Genomic DNA, 19,342 nt, shown 5'->3' with positions numbered 1-19,342 from the left:
GCATTCGCAGGAAGTATATGAACCGGGATTCAGTCTGTCTGATTGTTTGATTCCTTTTGACCTTCTCTCACATTCAGTGAGACAGACACATTTACAGAGGAAGATCTTCGTACAGTCATTTCTGTTCAGTCAACTTTTGGAAAGATGGTTACCAACATATCTGGCATAGTGTGCAAAAAACTCTGCATGCTGTAGTGGCTGGACATTAACTGAATCAAATGGTTACATTGCGTCGTGTGCAAGGGAACGAACTACAGTTCTAAGACACACGAAGAACTTGTTTTCAGTAAAACACAACAAAACATCATCAATGAAGCGGCTCATGACAAAACACGATTATGTGGCATTACGGTTACATTTCTGTAAATAGAATTACCCCCAAAGAGATGTTTTCTATTGAACAATGCAGATAATTATGTATTAATGGCAGAAAACCTACCAAACTTTCACTTTCAATTCTCAAGAAACACAGCTAAATTTTGCATACTAACTCATAATTGCTTACACACACTTTATTCAATAACTTTCCAATGCATCATTTTCCCCTGCTTAGTATACGTTTGAAGCATTATTATTCACATTATTGTGCGAATTTTACCACTAAACCGGAAGACCGTTAAGTCAGTTTGACATTGAATATTGGACATCGGTTTATTCAGCAAACGTCTTCTTGTTCTTTTGATATTGGACACTGTACATTCATATAAGTTTGTACAGCAATCTCAAGTGGGAAGTAGACGTACACCTTTAAAGGAACACGTTGCCTTGGATCGGACGAGTTGGTCTATTAAAAGCGTTTGAAACCGTTTGTTATGAAATGCATATGGTTAGAAAGATGTTTTAAAAGTAGAATATAATGATCCACACAAGTATCACTCGAAATTGCACGGTTTTTACTTTTACGTCGCGAACTATCACGGTCGGCCATTTATGGGAGTCAAAATGTTGACTCCCATAAATGGCCGACTGTGTTAGTCGACAGGGTAAAAAGAAAACCGTGCAATTTCGAGGCATATTTGTGTAGATCATTGTATTCTACTTTTACAATATCTTTCTAACCATATACCTTTTACAACAAACGGTTACAGAACGATTTTCAAAGACCAACTCGACAGATCCAAGGCAACGTGTTCCTTTGAAGGCAATGGTAATATTATTGGTAATATTATTGGTAGTTACTCAAAGTAATTTTTAGTATAACAATTTAATTGGTAACAAGCAATGGAGAGCTGTTGTTAGTAAAACATTGTGAAAAACTGCTCCCTCTGAAGTAGCGTAATTTTCGAGATATAAGCAATTTCCACGAATTTGATTTCGAGACCTCAGAATTAGATTTTGAGGTCTCGAAATCAAGCATCTGAAAGCACACAACATCGTGTGGCAAGGGTGTATTTTTATTCCATTTTTATCTCACAATTTCGACGACCAATTGAGTTCAAATTTTCACAGGTTTGTTTAATTATTTGTTTGTTTGTTTGTTTGTTTTTTGTTTACTTACGCATACGCTGAGATATACCAAGTGAGAGACTGGTCTTTGAACAGCAAGGTGTAGACATCCGCTGTACACACCTGTGTAAATTTCCAATGTCAAATATCAAACTAACCGTAATCTTATATTCAGGTTGTTGGCTAATTATTGTTGTTTAAAAACGTAAACGAGAATTATAACAACCCAATAATGTTGTTTACTAGATCGCTGTTTTACTCGTCATCGGTAATGCTGAGGTGTAGTTTCCTCAAATCACCATTTACTTTTGTTGTTCTGGCGGCATTCTGGACAGAACGGGCTACGATAAGTTGGTGTTGATGGCGTCACTGACTTTCACAGATTGCTTTTTATTGCATGGCAGTGTTTAAATAGTTTCAAAATTGTTTGAAAATAATAAACAATTCTAGTCATATATTTATTATAACTTGTTAAAGCTGCATATGCAGCAGCACCTATATAACAAAAAAACTTTACATGAATACAACAACCAAATACATAATTATGCTTTACTTATTATATTAATATTATTCCATTATTAAATTATAATCATATCGCAATATATTATTTATAGTTGTTTGTTTATACTTATTTATCTATTTGGATTTTTACAAATACATTACAAATTATTTAATGCTTTTATTTTGTTTTAATTTAGGAAACAATATAGCGAACCCGCATTTACAAGATTACAAATAGATCTGATATGATGGTAAACCTAAAATTAACAATATTTTTATTTGCTATTTATCTTGATAATTATATAGGTTTCGTAGCCATTCGCGGGCAAAAGGGTAGCCTTACTTGGTTCCATACCTTCTCATGAAAACGACTTTTACTTTTTCGGACAGGAATTTGTGTTTTTATCACCCAATTTATTATATAACCACACTCATAGCACCTATGGTTTCAACATATTGTGTGTATAACACATTGTGAGAAACGTCTCCCTCTGAAGTAACGTTTTTGAGAAAGAGGTAATTTCTCACGAAAATAGTGTTGTGAAAAACAGTTTTGTTGTATATTCTCTCGCAACTTCGATGACCTTTTGAGAAAACAATGTTCACAGATTTGTTATTCTATGTCGGGATACACCAAGTGAGAATACTGCGCTTTTATAATTACAAAAGGTGTCCAGTGCCTTTAATGAATACATCCAAGCCTAAGTAACTAAAAGAAAACTTATGGAAAGTTTTCCCCCAGCGGCATTTTTGTCTAACTTAGCTACAAGAAGACTAGACATTGGATACAACAAACAAGATGCTAGGAACCGACGTAATGTGCCATATTAGGTCGGTTATTGGTGCTTGTCTTTGCACCCCGGCAACATCTCAGTTAAAAGCAATATTATTTTGTTCTCTTGGGTCTGCGTCTTAAGCAAGTGGGATAGGCTGGGGTAGATTTCACAAAGAGTTGAGACTAGTCTTCTCTCGAGGTAGGACGAGCTCGTCATAACTTAGGACCAGCCGTATGTTTTTAATAACTCCCGAAGAGTCCTATTGACTGTTAGGGACCATCTTTGTTAAATCAACCACTGGAAGTATTATTAATGTGAACAAAAACATTGGGTTTTCTCTCACCCCATGTGGAGTCCCGAATCGCACCCCGAGTCTCCATTTGGTGCTCGATATATTGCATGTCTTCATAGTGATTGGGAATGTTAAGATTTCCTCGAGTGATTTTAAGGAGGGGTTACTTATGTTCACGCGTTTAAACATTAAGAACACTTGTAGAACATCGTATGCCTCATATTGAGCATGGTATATGAATCCAAACTCCTGACTCCACAGCGTGTTTGCATGCGGTTTTAGTTTCCCGTGACTGACTTGAATATGTGGACTCCCCCTTCTCCCGCCCCTCAAATTATACAAAGGATTTCCACGTGCCCGATACCAATTTTTATTCAATAACTAAACATAAGCCACGAATATTGCTCAGTGTTGTAAGATTTTTCTACGAACTTTTGCGCGTTGTATTAAGGAAGATATATTCTTTAGATCGACATTGTGAAGTTTTCCCATTTTGGGTTTAATGTGCCCTTCTTTTAAAACCTTCTTGTTAACAACATTGTGATGTTAACCCTAATGTATATAGGAAAAACACAGGTAATGTTCCTACCTTAAAACATAAAGAAAGACATAATTAATAATAACCTCATTTTTTAAGAAATTGCTCTCTGTTTTGATATGCAGGCTCACTGTCCAGTTCCATCTATTGATCACAAATCTCGTCCCAGTCTTTCCAATTCGTCCAGCAGAAAGTCCACGTCCGACTTGGTGGCGGCTGGGTTGGAGAACACACTACGGAAGAAGTTCACCTTGTCCCCGAGCGGCTGGTAACCAACCATGAGAGTACCAGTGGCCATCATGCGGCCTTTGATGGCGGGGGCGACCTAGAGATGGGACGAAAGGGTAAGTGATAAATGGAGATACCATTCCTTGTTGCAAATAATTGTTATAACCGACGTTTCGACCCTAGCCTTTCTCGAAGGCTAAATATAAAGCCTTTCAAAAAGACTCTGTTTTTTGTGCAAGTCGCCTGACACACAAGGCCTGAACGATGTGACCTCTGACGTCACACGAAAACCATAACATGACTCGCGCGCATACCGCCGGGCAAAACCTTTGTGTTTTGGCAGCCAGCTAGAAAGTGTACGCAATCTTACTATGACTACGCAACTCAGTGCCCGGCGAAACATGACGTATATAGTGTTTTGTCAACAGAGGGCGGTTTGAATGTAAACACAGGTCACATCGTCTATAAGGTGTCGGCATCAATCAACTTTTTTTTCCAGGGGCCGTTTGCCGCCTATACTCTTGGGGCTGAAACATGGTAACACCTTTAGAGTCCATATACAGGTGTAGGCTTGGGTATCATCCGTCAGAAGCCTGGCTGATAGAGCATGCAGAAAGCACTACCTCCAAACTTTAAGAAGCAATCCTGGTTAAGTTTCTTGCTTGAAGACAGTGGACGCTATTGGTAATATTGTCAAAGACCAGTCTCCTCACTTAGTGTATCTCAACATATGCATAAAATAACAAACCTGTAAAAATTTGAGCTCAATTGGTCGTCGAAGTTGCGAGCTAACAATGAAAGAAAAAACACCCTTGTCACACGAAGTTGTGTGCTTTTAGATGGTTGATTTCGAGACCTCAAATTCTAAATCTGAGGTCTCGAAATCAAATCCGTGGAAAATTACTTCTTTCTCGAAAAATATGCCACTTCAGAGGGAGCCGTTTCTCACAATGTTTTATACTATCAACCTCTCCCGATTACTCGTCACCAAGTAAGGTTTTATGCTAACAGTTATTTTGAGTAATTACCAATAGTGTCCAATGCCTTTAATACACGCAACCACAGGTTCGAAACGTCAGGTCATCAACTATTGTTTGCATTTATACCATAGATCCTTTTGGTTGGTAAGCAGTTTGCAGCTAATTATATTTGCTCGTCATTCATTGTTGTTCACTCAAGCTGATAGCCCATTAACGTATTGTTCTGTTTTCTCTCAAGTAATGGTTGCTTTGTAATTATATAATTAATTTTCTTCAAAAAAAAATTCCGGTTTACTGCGCCGTGATTATCATTGATGATGGATATCGGTGCATTATAAATATTCATATTATTATTGTTATATTATAGTCATGACCATCCCAAAGGAAAGATCAGTAGATTGCTGCGAAACAGATACCATGTTATGTAATTCTCATGCTTGTGTTTGTTGAGTGAAATTGATCTTGAAGAAAATGGTTAAATTGTATTGGAGTTGAGATGTTTGTGATTACATGGCGTTTAGAAATGACGGATTTTCAAATATTGGTGTAACAAAACAACATTGCCGTTCTGGCTGTGAGTGAACGTGTTGAATGCAGGAATTTGTACTCGATCTGTAATCAAAATCTCACATAGAGCCAGCTCCAGAGCAGTAAGCAAATTAATGTGTGTGCTAACTCCAGAGCAGTAAGCAAATTAATGTGTGTGCTAACTACACGAGAAAAAAATGCCTTTAAAAAGGCACTGTAAACGTTTGGTAAATGTCAAAGACCAGTGTTCCCTGAGCATGAAATAACAAGCCTGTGTAAAATGTGGGCTCAATTGGTCATTGAAGTTGCGAGAAAATGATGAAAGAAAAATCACCCTTGTTGGACGAATTTGTGTGCTTTCAGATAGGAATAAAAGACTTCTAGCTAGAAGTTGTTTTTAACATTTTAGTGAGAAATTACATCTTTCTCATAAACTCCGTTACTTCAGAGGGAGTCGTTTCCCACAATGTTGTATACTATCAACAGCTCTCCGATGCTTATTACCAAGTTAGTTTTTAAGTTAATATTTGTTTTTAGTAATTACCATACGTGTACTTTCCATTTAAGCGTAAGCGTTTTTCACAGGTTAGCATTTCCATACAGTAAGCAGCTGAAGGTTAGCATGCCCTTTCGTGTGCTTACGGGTAGCAGCACCTGAAATGAAGATCACACAGCTATGTAACGTTGCGCCATTAAAGCTTTTTAATTTCACGAATTTGATTTCGAGACCTCAAATTTAGAATTGGAGGTCTCGAAATCAAGCATCTGAAAGCACACAACTTCGTATGACAAGGGTGTTTTTTCTTTCATAGTTATCTCGCAACTCCGACGACCAATCGAGCTCAAATTTTCACATGTTTGTTATTTTATGCATATGTTTAGATACACCAAGTGAGAAGACTGGTCTTTGACAATTACCAATAGTGTCCAGTGTCTTTAAGACGGTTATAAAACCGCAAGGCCTTTCTGTTTTATATATTGAAAAGTTCGATCGTAGTTCGCGCCATTTCTTAGGTCAATCTCGACGAGACCCTAACCGACAACCGTTAGTGTTGTCACAAGAGGAAAGATCGTAAACCGCCATCATTTCTTTTAAATATTTTTTTTTTAATGTAAATTGTCAATAAATCGATCTCAGTTCGCGCCCTTTCTTAAAACAATGTTGATAGGAAAAACCTTACCAGGCAATCGTTACTGTTGTCGCAAGAGCAAAGAGGCAAATATACAAATGGTGGGATATGTGCATGTGTTCAACAGAGTTTGTATGTATTGAGAGGGAAAATATTGATTATGTAGACCTTTCAGTTGTATTTGCTTGACGACTGCGGTATACGAAACGGCGTCTAATGGAGGTCTCCCCTTACAGCAAATCAGGTCTACGTCAATGGTTAAAAGCTATAGGCTTTGTGCCTGTTTCTAGGTCGCCTTTGTGAGAATTTTGAAAGGATAATGTACATTTGGACAGCATCTCGGTGTAATCATAAAGGTATATCTTCACTCATTGGAGAATCTGACACCAATTGAGAACTGTCCACGAAGAACAGTTCTTTGATAACTGATGGGGCTACACAGTAGAAAAAAAATCAGAAAAATTTACGCTGCTTCACCTGGATGGCAGCTAGGGTGCCAGGTAAAGTGCCGTAAATGTCACGGTTGAAGTTTTGCAAACTACCCCTTTAAGGCACAGTTTACAAAACTTCAACTGTGAAATTTACGGCACTTTACCTGGCACCCTATAGCTGCCAGGTAAAGCAGCTGCGTAAACTTCACGGTGTACCTTAGACTGGTCCCCTGATTTTATCCGCAAGAATAGAGACAGGTACCTGCTTTTCAAATCCAGCGATTTCATTGGATACAGTTATATCATTGGACAAACGTGCGGTGACGTAAGCTTTATCTGTGGTTTGATTGGTACGAGGTGATATGGGTGCAGCATATCTTGGTAAATCAGATCTCGGACCCCAGTTTTCATTACATTGCTTTGTGAACTATATAATTTAGAATAAACACATATTTTCCATCATAACAATGCTGCGAGAACTATATAATTTAGAATAAGTACAGATTTTCCATCAAAACAATGCACCAAGAATCAAATCAAGCGTGATTATAATGTCAAAATACCGTGCCATATCCAAGCGTTAGAAACAGGTGACAGATGTTTTATTTGTTTGTACCCGTACTACAACAATTTGTCTTATTCATATCCGAAGCAAAACTAGCATCTATTAAAGGATTTGGGTACTTTTCCAAAATGTCCATAATTCGATATAATCGCGATTAATTAAATTTGACATCATCAGTCTTCAAACTCCAAGTGAAAGTTGTAGAAGAGACAGTCATAGCATAAGAGAGGTGTTCTAATGACCCATTATTCTGGTTTTACTCCAAACCTATGGGCTGCAAGATGTCTCAGCTAGCAAATACATCGCGATATTTAATCGATATCGCGATATATCGCGATATATCGATATTTCGATTAAAACCAAATCCATCCGATATCGAAATCGTTTCCAAATTAAAATCGCGATGTTCGATAATATCGTGATATCGCCCAAGCTTAATAGATTTACATTAAACTTACAGGGTTTGAAGATAATGATAGTGGAAAGCTTTCCTTCAAATATTACTTACTGAGGTGCTGTAGTTTTTGAGAAATGAGTAAAACAATAACATGAAAATACGTTTGTAAATGCTTAACATCATTTTCGTCTCATGAGACGAAAATTATTTTCATGACATTGTTTTACTCATTTCCCAAAAACTACAGCACCTCAGCATGTAATATTTTTAGGTAAGCTTTCTACTATCATTATCTTCAAACTGTGTAAGTTGAGTGTAAATCTGTGAACAGAGAGGCCTCCGGATGTGCCGGCGCTCTCCATCCAGGTGGTACTTAGACCAATTTGTAGCATTTTTTTTTTCAAAATTTTGCCGATGTCAGTTAACGGGAGTTGTTTTTGTTTTGGCTGCTAGAGATGACAACAGACTAATGTGCGTGTGCTCAGGAACATTGTAATCAATGAAAATTTACTTGGTAAAGTCTGCTGCAACCTAGCGTACCAAAGTCCCCCATTGCCGCCTGGTGCCATAGTTGTTGATGTTTTTTGTTTGTTGATGTGTTTGTCCTTACCTTGTGGAGACGTAGTTGTTTTTCTGTGCCTTCCTCCATTGATCTGAGACTGGGAGGGATGTACCAGAAGCAGACGTTGGTGTATTCTGGCTGGAATCATATCATAATATAAATACAAAAATGAAAATGTTTAAAAGCGGCAACGAGTGAATTTTGAAAAGAAAAAAAAAATCAGTGTGGAAATTTTGTTCAAGGGTGAACTAACTGATTTTAGTTGTCAACAAAAAAACACCCAATCATTTTAAATATTTTTTTTTTTCCAAAAGGAGAGTACAATATCTGTTGAAACAAGCTCTCGATTGAGTCGAGGTTTCGGATCAGACTTTTTGTTTTATTTAAACTAAAAAATAAATTTTGCGAAATATATTTAGTCGGTTGGGGGCGTTATCAAAACAAATTCGTTAGAGTTAGACGAAGGAAATTGAAGATCATGCCTGCTTATGGGGACATTGCCTTGAATTTGAGCGATTTGAGGCTATTTGTGGGCTATAAAATGCGTCTAGGCACAAGTTAACAGTTGGGTTTTACAAAGTGGCGGACCGTGTCTGTTCACGGAGTGAACCCAAAAACCACAGGCTCATTTGTGGGCATCGTTGTATTCTACTTTCAAAACCTCTTTTCGGCCATTATTATTAATTTCATAACGAATGTTTTTAATCGCCCGATCAAAGGTATCGTGTCCCATTAAATGGGAGACTATCTGGGACGATAGAGGGCAGCAGACTTACCGGGTAAATCCATTGTTCTCAGAATTATGCGCATGTTTAGAACTACGTAAACAATGGAAATTTACCCGGTATGTCTGCTGCCACCTAGCGTTGGAAAGTCTCCTATTGGAAAACCTTACTTTTAAAAACCTTACCTTTTCATGAACTACTTTGAATCCTTCCCTTGACTTCAACTTTTCAAGAAGATATCTGAATACAAAGGAGTTGAAAAAAAAATGGTTTTCAAAATTTGTATTTGTAATGTTTCAAGGTTGAATAGTGTCGTTGTCTCATCAGATTATGTCTTACCGGAGATTCTGTCCCCCATATGGCAAACTGTGCTCACACTTATTCTGATAGCGCCCTCTTTTGAATCCTCCTCCTAGAACCCACGTTAATTTCCCATTAGGGTGGACCACGACGGACAGAACTCCCTGGGACACCGGTATCCCAGTAAAATCTATCCTGGGAATTTCTGCCACTCCAATGGGAAATTAGCATGTACTTGAAGAGGAGGATTCAAAAGAGGGCGCTATCCAATACGTTTGCACACAGTTCGTTGTATGGGTGGGGTGGGGGGCACATAATCTCCGCAGGCAGAATCTCTTGCCACACCAGTGTCTGTCTCTAATACGGTTTGGGCTGAGGAAGAAAGTTGAATGATTCACAAGAGGGCGCTATCAGACGAAGTTTCTACTCAGTTCGCCATTTTTTTTATATATATTTTTTAATTGTTCTCACTCAGTCGATGTATTCCTATGCCTGCATGCTCCTCTTTTATTCATTCATTATTTAACCAAACGGCTCCTCTCCTCCGAGACAACACTCCTCAACCAGAGATGTTAAAAAGTTGTACCAGACAAAGTAAAGGCCTAATGGGGGCGTCTCTCTTTGTTCATAGACAATTACAATACACAGTTGTAATTTTGTTTTACTCACTGTGCTAAATCAAAGAGCTTGTTAATGTGGTTTTCAAATCCGCGTGTTCCCTGTAATAAAAAAAAAATACAAACGGTTCGACATTTATAAAGGTTCAAATGTTTGACCACAATCTGTAGTACATTTTTTAGATTTGGCTTAAAATGGAATGTTATTTGGTTTGTTAATTTCTGTGGCAACCTCATCAGTGTCTGAATGTATCCCCCGCAGAGGACAGTGACTGAGGCTGATTTAGGTTACGGTGTTGTCAGGATGTGGGTTTTGGGATCTCCGTCATGACACTCCACCTTAAATTGCTTAATCGTCCTTCGGATTGGAGGTAAAGCCACATGTCCCTTGAGTTGTCTAATGCAGGTGAAGATCCCGGCCCCTGCACTCGGTAAATGAATGGGTTTGTCACGGTAGTGTTTCAGGCTTGGCCTGTGGCAAATTTCACTGCATTTTTGTAAACCCTTACAATGTGGTATTTTGAAATGGGTCCCATAATTCAAAGCATAGCTCTGCGTTTACCTGTCATAAAAAAATATTGAGAGCTTTGGGGATTCCCGGCAGCTTTGTCTGATAAAACGATGTTTTTAAGAACCGCATATTTCTATTATGAATGTCAATATGCTTTTAGGTGCACCCACATATGAATATTTCACCTAGCCTATCATGTGGTTACGCGTATATTTTACCTGTCCAAAACCATCACCTTGTTCAAACTAACAACAAAAAAGTGCTCTCCATGGAACTTGCTGGCAGGCAGTTAGTGTATATCACTTTTGATAAATGAAGCTTCTTAAATTCTACGAAGGCCTCAATCCAATTAGGCATTAGGTTTTCCTTATACGTCGTGAACTAACACGGCACGCCATTTTGTGGAGTCAATTTTTTACTCCACAAAATGGCCGACCGTGTTAGTTCGCAAAATAAAAGGAAAAAACGTGCAATTTCAAGGCTTTGTGTGGATCATTTTATTTTACTATTGGAATATCTTTCCAACCTATGCATTTTATAACAAACGGTTTCAAACGCTTTTCATGGACCCACTCGCCCTATCCAAGTCAACGTTCCCTTTATTATAGGAAAACAGTCGTCAGCAAAATAAGCTGACGGATTTTTATTCCACAGGAGAATAATAACTTGAAGCCCGTGTACTTCTTTGTTCTATATATACCACCCATTAGTCTTCCACCACAGAATAAACGGGGAGTTCAAAATGCACCCACGCTTACCTTCGCCCGCCACATGAGCCAGAATTTGAATACGTCCACGTGTCGGCCGCATTGTATCGCCTTATCGCCGGTATCGTAGGAGACGTCGTAATGCTTGTCCTGCTGGAACAAGTAGGGCGCCCTCATCGAGTTTGCGTCCTCTAAAATCCCCTACAGAGCGAAGAACAAATTTAAGTCAAAACACATTATTGTAACTTTCACTTTCTACCTTCCGCCCGCCCAGCCAGGTGTAGTAAAAAAACAGGACTTTTCAGAACTGAGAAGTCTCCCGAACTTAATCCAAAAAAAAATCATCTCCGCGGTAGTAGCAAGACAGTTCTCTAAAGAACAAATTCTACCTGGCAAAAGGATGCACATAATGGTGTTACCGCAAATAACATTGATAACTCATCACAATGCAATACATCAAATACCATAAACTTCACATTAAATTTGAGCAAAAAGAAGAAAATGGACGATCTACAAGTTGAAATCTTCCATGGACAGTCCGTTCCAAGCGATAACAATGAAAATGACAATGAATTATTTCTGTCTCCCTGTACATCCTCCACTGAGGCAAATGGAAACTTACAAAAGATATAACTTTACAGAATATAAACAAAGTCGCTATTGCATTAACATTTCCGACTGTCACAATCAAACAATGCACCGGTAAACATACAACCCCCCCCCCCCAACAAAAAATAAATAGATAAATAAATAAATAAATAAAATTAATAAATAATTAAAATCTTCAACCTATGTGTTCATGTTAGACCAAAATATTTGACGAAACATTCGCACTTGAGATTTAAACTTGAATGGTATACTTTTCCCGTTGTAATTGTGTTGTCACTTAAGTTTTGTTTTATATCACGCACTTGCAGGGACCCTTTTCGCTAATTGGTTTTCCTTATTTATGCTCGTATTTTGTAGTAGGCCCTAAGTCATATTTTGTTAAATTTTGATTTATTGAAATGTCACAATGTATTAGTTTTTGTGCTGCCTAATGATAAACAGGATGGTTATCAAATTATTGTTTAAAAACATGTTTGTAAATAATTAGTCCGTACTGTTTTTAAACTTGCCTTGATCAAGCAAGCAAAAACATAGTAAGGTCACACAACAATGAAGGTCTTGGATTGGGTCAACCTATTCCAGATCAAGGTCCAGGCAGGCTCTTCTTTTATGTGTTCTTGTTGTCCTTGTCGTGCCTTCTTTTACTTATTTAATTTGCGGAAATTAATGGGTTATTTTAAGGCACTTTACACTATTGGTAATTACTCAAAATAATTGTAAGCATAAAAACTTACTTGAAAACTATCAATCGAGTGCTGTTAAATGTCGTGAGAAACCGGCTCCCTCAGGAGTAACGTAGTTTTTTTTTAAGAAGCAAGTTCTCACTCAAATATTAAAATACTTAAAGTCTGATGTTTTTTTAGGCATCTGGAGGCACACATTAATTTGTGCAACAAGGGTGTTTTGTTTTGTCGTTATTCTCTTGCAACTTTGATGACCGATGCAGTCAACCTTTCCACAGGTTTGTTATTTTATGCATTTTGGGTCGGATACAGCAAGTGAGAATACTGGTCTTTGATTAATACCAAATGTGTCCAGTCATGCCTTTAAGCTTTTCTTGTTGTCCTGGTCGTACCTTCTGTTATTGTCATACGTTGATTACGAAAGTTAATGGGTTTTGGGGGGATTTAAACTAATGGTCTAATCTATGGTTTCAAACCATTGAAAAATAAAACAATCACAACGAAGCAAAATTAAAAACATTTATAGCAAAAGGGTCACAAGAAATGCCAAAGTTAGCCTTGCGTTGTCGTGTCTGTTATCAAATAAAACAAATAATGACAATAAGGCCTTAAAACACTCTTTTTAAAATGGTTTCCTTACGTCTTCCTTAAGGAGTATTGCCGAGCACTGCAGCAAGGCACCCATCACTTTGTGCGGATTCCACGTCACCGAGTCTGCTCTACAAAAACCAACCAGTCAAAACACTTCAAATTAATCTTTAAAAAAAATACATGTTTGTAAAAACTGAAAATCGTGGTCTATCTGTATCCCTTTTCAATGTGGCATCTTACAAGTAAGAAATATGATATGGTCTGTACCGTTATCGATGTGTATGTACTGTATACACAGTATTAGTGGATGGGTAAGAGTTAACAAACAAATTATATTCGTTATCCCCGATGCAACATCTAATTATTAAAGGAACGTTACAGAATTGGTAAGAAACAAAAATCGTGAAGATCACAGATTTACATAAAACTTACACGGTCTATTGATGATGATAGTTGAAAACATCCCTTGAAATATTACTGTCTGAAATGTCATCATTATTTGATGAGAAATAAATAATCTAACTTCGCGTTGGAGTTTATCGCTCAGTTAGCGTTTTATTTTTATTTCGGCATCGATGGAATGCAAAATTCGTAATTCTCTCGTGACCCAGATGGCCGATCAATCTCAAACTTCTACAGGTTTGTCAGTTTATGTATATGATGGCTCACATAAAGTGTTTACACTGCCAGCAACTGTTTTGTTAGCAAACACCAATTCTGTAATGTTCCTTTAAGAAAGAAATAGTATCTGAAGTTTAGTAGTCTGAAAATGTAATATGATTGTTCTTTAAGGAGGCTGAGAGTCAGTAAAATATTTTTAAGAATTGTTGAATATTTTGCGTTTGGTGAGTTTATTAATAGTGTGTTGCACCCATGTGGTATATCTGTCATTTATAGCGCCCTTTCTGGTGCAATGAATCCTTCAATCTTGAAGGTAAAAAAACGCATTAATTAATTTGACCACCTTACCTGTGGACGCCTTCAAGCTTGTGTCTGTGTTTACGGGACATCAGTAAACCGCCTCCCCACGCCCCCTACGACCAAAATTTAACAAGTGAGGAAAAATAGCAATGGCATAATGATTAGGTAGATTGCGTGTGTCACTTCGTGTTGGTGCGAGGTTTTCTGCAGTGGGAATGTATGTTTCATAAAATTCAAACGTAGTCTCACATACTTGAGTAGGGAAATGTATTATGTTAAACGCACACGTCGCCTTGGATCGGTCGAGTTGGTCTTTGAAAGCGTTTGTAACCGTTTGTTATAAAATGCATATGACTAGAAAGATATTTTAAAAGTAGAATATAATGATCCACACAAGTATCACTCGAACTTGCGTGGTTTTCCTTTTACCTCGTAGACTAACACGGTCGGCCATTTATGGGACCGACCGTGTTAGTTTGCAAAGTAAAAGGAAAACCCTGAAATGTCGAGGCAAATTTGTGTGGATCATTGTATCCTACTTTTGAATCATCTTTCTAAACATACGCATTTTATAACAAACGGTTACAAACTCTACCGATCCAAGGCAACGTGTTCCTTTAAAGCGCCTTAAGTGTCACTGAGTGACGGATATGCGCACTATATGAGAAGCATAAAACAACCAGCCCTGTACATGAAATATCTCAAGGGAAAATTACAGAGTATCTTTTTGTCTAAAAATAATTGCCGTCAGAACGAAGTAACTTTTTCAAAATGCTTATTATAGGCGACAAACCAGCTGATCAATACAAACAAAATTAATTGTGAAATGTATCTTTATATAACACATTTTGTTTAAAGTTTACTATCTCAAAAGGTGGTTTTTTTTAGATGCACTTTGCCAAAACTGTGCCGCCCTCATGTTGTTCCACTCCTCTGTCTTCCCCTTCCTCCGCCACTGTTTGCAACACATTTATAATACAAACTGAATCACAAATAGCTGGTTTCAAACGAGTACTAGTAGTAGTTTCATTCGAAGCCCGAGTCTGTTCTGACCATGTTCTTCGTCGGCCCAAACCGTCAGTGAAAGATAGTTGATAGTCTATGCTCGGTTGTATCGCTTAAGCGCGCCCTCTTACGGTATGATTTCTAACCAATTTGACTAGAGGGCGTGCTGTAGTGATTTTATTACAACTGAGCGTAGTACACTGTCCACTAAATCGATCACTGACGTCTTGGGCCAAGACTAGTACTTACGTCGACATGCATCCATAGGTCGTACTTCTCACATATATCGGCCACGGCATTGATGGGGTCGAAGGCGCCTAGAACGGTAGTCCCCGCGGTTGCATTGACGAAAAACGGCTTGTCACCCTGGAAACATAATCCAATAATTCAAAGTCATAGTTAAAGTTGACCCCAAAAAAGTTATAAATAAATGGTGATATATTTTTTTTTTTGCAAGTGCCAAGTAAAAGTAAAAGTTATGGCAGGAGTTTCAGAAGTTGCTTAGTCGAATAAGGACATGGAATCACTTTAGTTTATAAGTGGTCAAAGGAAAGTGTAATCGACCAATGTTAGTCTTGGTAATTATGACCTTCGCAATCATTATTTCCCAACCTCGCTACCGATGCGTGAGCAGCGAGCCGTATCCCCCACTAGCTTTGCGTAGGTCTATTCTCTCCACCATGGGCAGCGCGCCATTATTGCCTGCTAGCTTTGCCTCAGGCCGTGTCCGAAACGACGACTTCGGCTACAGCTACGTCTAGATCAGCGCGTCTACCAGTGTTGAAGAATAGCAGACGCGCGCGATCTAGCCGTAGCTGTAGCCGAAGTCGCCGTTTCGGACACGGCCCCCTATTCTTGGTTCGATTTCCAGAATTCAAGAACAATAGAGCGCCCTCTGTAGGGTGACGCTATTTTGTGTTACCCTATGTTATGTTACGTTGTGTTACATAATGTTACGTTACATTATGTTACGTTACATAATGTAGGCTGATGTTAAGTTGTGTTGTGTTGGCTATGTAAGTTACGTTATGATACGTTACGTTATGTGTCGTTATGTTACGTTACGCTACGAGATAGTGCCATCTTGGGCCAATACTACCAACTGGTGTACTTTGTAATACAAAATGTATTGAATGAATTGCTATATTTGAGTAGTTTTGACAAGAGGGGTACACTTACTCTGGCAATAGCTTGCTGTATCTTATTTTCCAGATCCTCCATCTTCATTTTACCCCTGTGTTATAAAAACAGAAACATAGTGGTTGATAGAAAAACTAATGTTTTGAAAAGTCAATAAAATGAGACCACACATGAAGTAGCTTGAACACACCAGCGAAACAGACATGCCTATAAAGGATGTGTAAAAAAATACACCCTTTTGAAATGGCTGCTGCATACAAAGTATATGATTTCTTGGAGAAAAGGTGTATATGTATGGATAGCTTATGGATTCAACTTTTATATATGACACTAAAAAGTCCGAAAAATTCATCATTGGGTGACGCTGCTCACTTTTGTAAAGGACGTGAAAATTAGGTGGCGCGGTAGTTGGCCTTCCAATTTGTGAGAGGTAAGTCCTTTAGAGCTTGCAAACTTCACTCCAAGATGTCGGCTACTTGTTCTTCAGTGAGCAGTGCTCACCCAAGCATGAATTATTTTGGGGGGTTTTGGTATTATATGAAAGTGGAATCCATAAGCTATCCATACATCTAATCCTTTTTCCCCAGAATCATATATTTTTTTTTCGGCAGCCATTTCAAAGTGTATAGTTTTCTGTTTTGAGACACATGGTAGCTATTCTGTAAAATCCGTCCACTTTTACTCTTATAGTACTATGTAAACAAAACTGTACTGCATTTTAACTTACCTTACATCGGTGTCAACGTACACCACATTATCTGTTCCAATGCCCAAGATTGCAGCAGCCCGTCGCAGTGAGAAATGACTCTGGAAAAAAAGTAATTACGAATAAATAAAAAAAAACATAAACCAAATACCAAGCTAATAAAACATGTAAGCAGCCGCTTCGTGCTTATGGAGCGTCCCTTAGCAGAAGTTCTACTTCTTGTTTACCTTTATACGCAAGGATAAATGCTGGCTTACCCGCTGATAAGTGAGTGACGCATCAAAGTAAATCCATGCTGAACAAGCATGCGCGCTTAGAAATGTCCTGCTTACTTGAGAAATCACATTGAAATACGTTTATGCTAACGCACATTTTTCTGCTACAGTATAGGCACCAACAAAGTTGCTTACCGGTTAACAGCTTTGATGAAATTCAGCCCAGGCTACAGCCTCGTGACACGTGCTTGCTACCACAGTTTTCAAATTAATTTTAGAATTACCAACTTGCAAGTACTTTCATATTTTGTTTCCTTCCATCGCATGTAATTCTATAACTGTTTGCGACGTTGCAGTCATTTTTTACCGTTTGCACACCACACACTAGTCATCTCGCGGGACACGAGTGTCGTGCCCTTTTATACCTCTGTTCAAATTTACTCCAATGGGTCATAAAAGTGCAGTGAGTTGCGCAGAACGGGTGGAAAATATGATTTCGAAATGACTGTGTCATTTTGTTTGTAAGAAAGAGGAGACTTGACCAACACCGTGGAGTGCTCGTCACCTTTTGCACATAGTAAGCAAGTAAACGGTCGATTCGGTTTTTTGACCTTCCCGTTTTCGTAATTGTTGTTTGGGGGTAGTTAATTGATGTTTCATTATATAATTGTACGCATTTTTCTTGATTTCGTCTGGGGTAGATTTTTATATCCAAGACCAGTTATGATTCTTATTTCTCCTCAAGACATTTGATGAAACCCACAATGTTTAAATGTATCAACTCCATTGCGAAATGTTGAGATAGTTGTACAGATGCAATGTGGCTGACGTTGTTCGGAGTTGTCAATTACCAATTGATGTGTTTGATCAATATCACATCGCCTGTGTCTCTGTCATGTCAGCCTAATTCAAGTGCCACTCGGGATACGTTACCACCCACTTATGATGGGGCCTTCACAATCATTAAGGATGTATGACTACGTGTCACTGCAAGGATATCAATAGTAGGGGCCTGGCTGGTAGAGCACACATCACTAACTTATCTACTTTTTACGAAGCAATAATTGTTTAAGTGCCTTGCTCAAGGGTCCATGTGTCATGACCGGGATTCGGACCCACACTCTGCTACTGACAACGTGACCGCTCTGTCACGACACGCCATGGTGTCATGAAAGCACACTCATTCTCATGTTTTAACTTTGTTTTGTAAGAAAGCCGTGTTCAAATGTTTTCAAGAGATCAGCTTCGGCTCTTACTTCTTGCTTTGTGAGCCAATAACCGGAGCCATAAGCCCCAAAACCCCATATTGCTCTTAAACCATTTTGATGTATAGACTTGCTTTTTAACGAATATCCTTTATGTGTGTATATCTGTGTATATCTATGCTTGTTTGCCTTTTATAGTTGTTCAGTGATTTGTATTATCTTCTGTGCTTTTTAATATGCCCTTTCTTGCCTTTATGTATTTTGGGGGATTTAGGAGACATACGCCTTTTGGCGACAGTTATTTGTTTAACCTTTATGCTCTCCTGGGCATTCCACTGTTGTTTTACTTTGTTTTCTTAAATATTTTTAACGTATGTACATGTGCTTGTGAATGTGATTGCCCAAATAAATATTATTATTATTATTATTATAAGACGACAGGGCACAATCTCACAAAGATGTTTAGCAGAAACTACTGCTAAGCAATTTGTTTGCTATAAAGCGAAAAATAAGTGGGGCACCACTTAAAACAATGTACACATTACGTTACGTAACCTAATTACGCTACGTTACGTTGTGTAATTACTATTCGTTACCAAGACGATACTTACATGTTCCGAAGTAAAAAGTACCAGATTCCTCGATGAACTCTGCAACCCTCTTCGCTTGCAGGACGGGACGTACTTATGCCTGGCACACTGCACGGCGTACAGATTAGAAACTGCGCCACCTGCGACATAAACGGAAAACGATAATTGGTTTATTTTCGATCAAGATCAAAATTATATCAAGTGCATTTTTTAAGACAAAATATTTGCTCTTCAAGCCCCCGTCACCATCAAACTCAATTTATAACGTTTTGAAAAATGCGGCCGAACGGGCTTAAAGACAGTGGACACTATTAGTAATTGTCACAGACTAGCCTTCACAGTTGGTGTATATCAACATATGCATAAAATAACTAACCTGTGAACATTTGAGCTCACTCGGTCATCAAAGTTGCGAGATAATAATGAAAGAAGAAAACACCCTT

The 19,342-nt window shown here is 38.2% G+C and overlaps 1 protein-coding gene across 2 annotated transcripts in view; it reads right to left on the bottom strand.

Moving 5' to 3' along the window:
- Positions 1-2,575: 2,575 nt before the first annotated feature.
- LOC117288271 (glutamate decarboxylase 1-like) overlaps positions 2,576-19,342 on the bottom strand; it is a 31,544-nt gene continuing 14,777 nt past the window's right edge. The window contains exons 6-16 of one of the 2 annotated variants that reach the window (XM_033769055.1): positions 18,921-19,039; positions 16,911-16,990; positions 16,223-16,277; positions 15,293-15,409; positions 14,087-14,151; positions 13,167-13,245; positions 11,286-11,435; positions 10,069-10,118; positions 9,285-9,339; positions 8,423-8,512; positions 2,576-3,878 (exon numbers count right to left, since the gene is read on the bottom strand). In XM_033769055.1, coding sequence (XP_033624946.1) covers positions 3,705-3,878; positions 8,423-8,512; positions 9,285-9,339; positions 10,069-10,118; positions 11,286-11,435; positions 13,167-13,245; positions 14,087-14,151; positions 15,293-15,409; positions 16,223-16,277; positions 16,911-16,990; positions 18,921-19,039 — 1,034 coding nt within the window. In that variant the 3' untranslated portion in view covers positions 2,576-3,704. The remainder of the gene's footprint in view (positions 3,879-8,422; positions 8,513-9,284; positions 9,340-10,068; positions 10,119-11,285; positions 11,436-13,166; positions 13,246-14,086; positions 14,152-15,292; positions 15,410-16,222; positions 16,278-16,910; positions 16,991-18,920; positions 19,040-19,342) is intronic. The other variant, XM_033769057.1, reaches the window with a different exon arrangement.

This window comes from Asterias rubens, chromosome 3 (assembly GCF_902459465.1).
Source record: "Asterias rubens chromosome 3, eAstRub1.3, whole genome shotgun sequence".
Lineage (NCBI taxonomy): Eukaryota > Metazoa > Echinodermata > Asteroidea > Forcipulatida > Asteriidae > Asterias > Asterias rubens.
The sequence above is the reverse complement of the archived record's forward strand: the minus strand, read 5'-3'. Positions and strand labels throughout refer to the sequence as shown.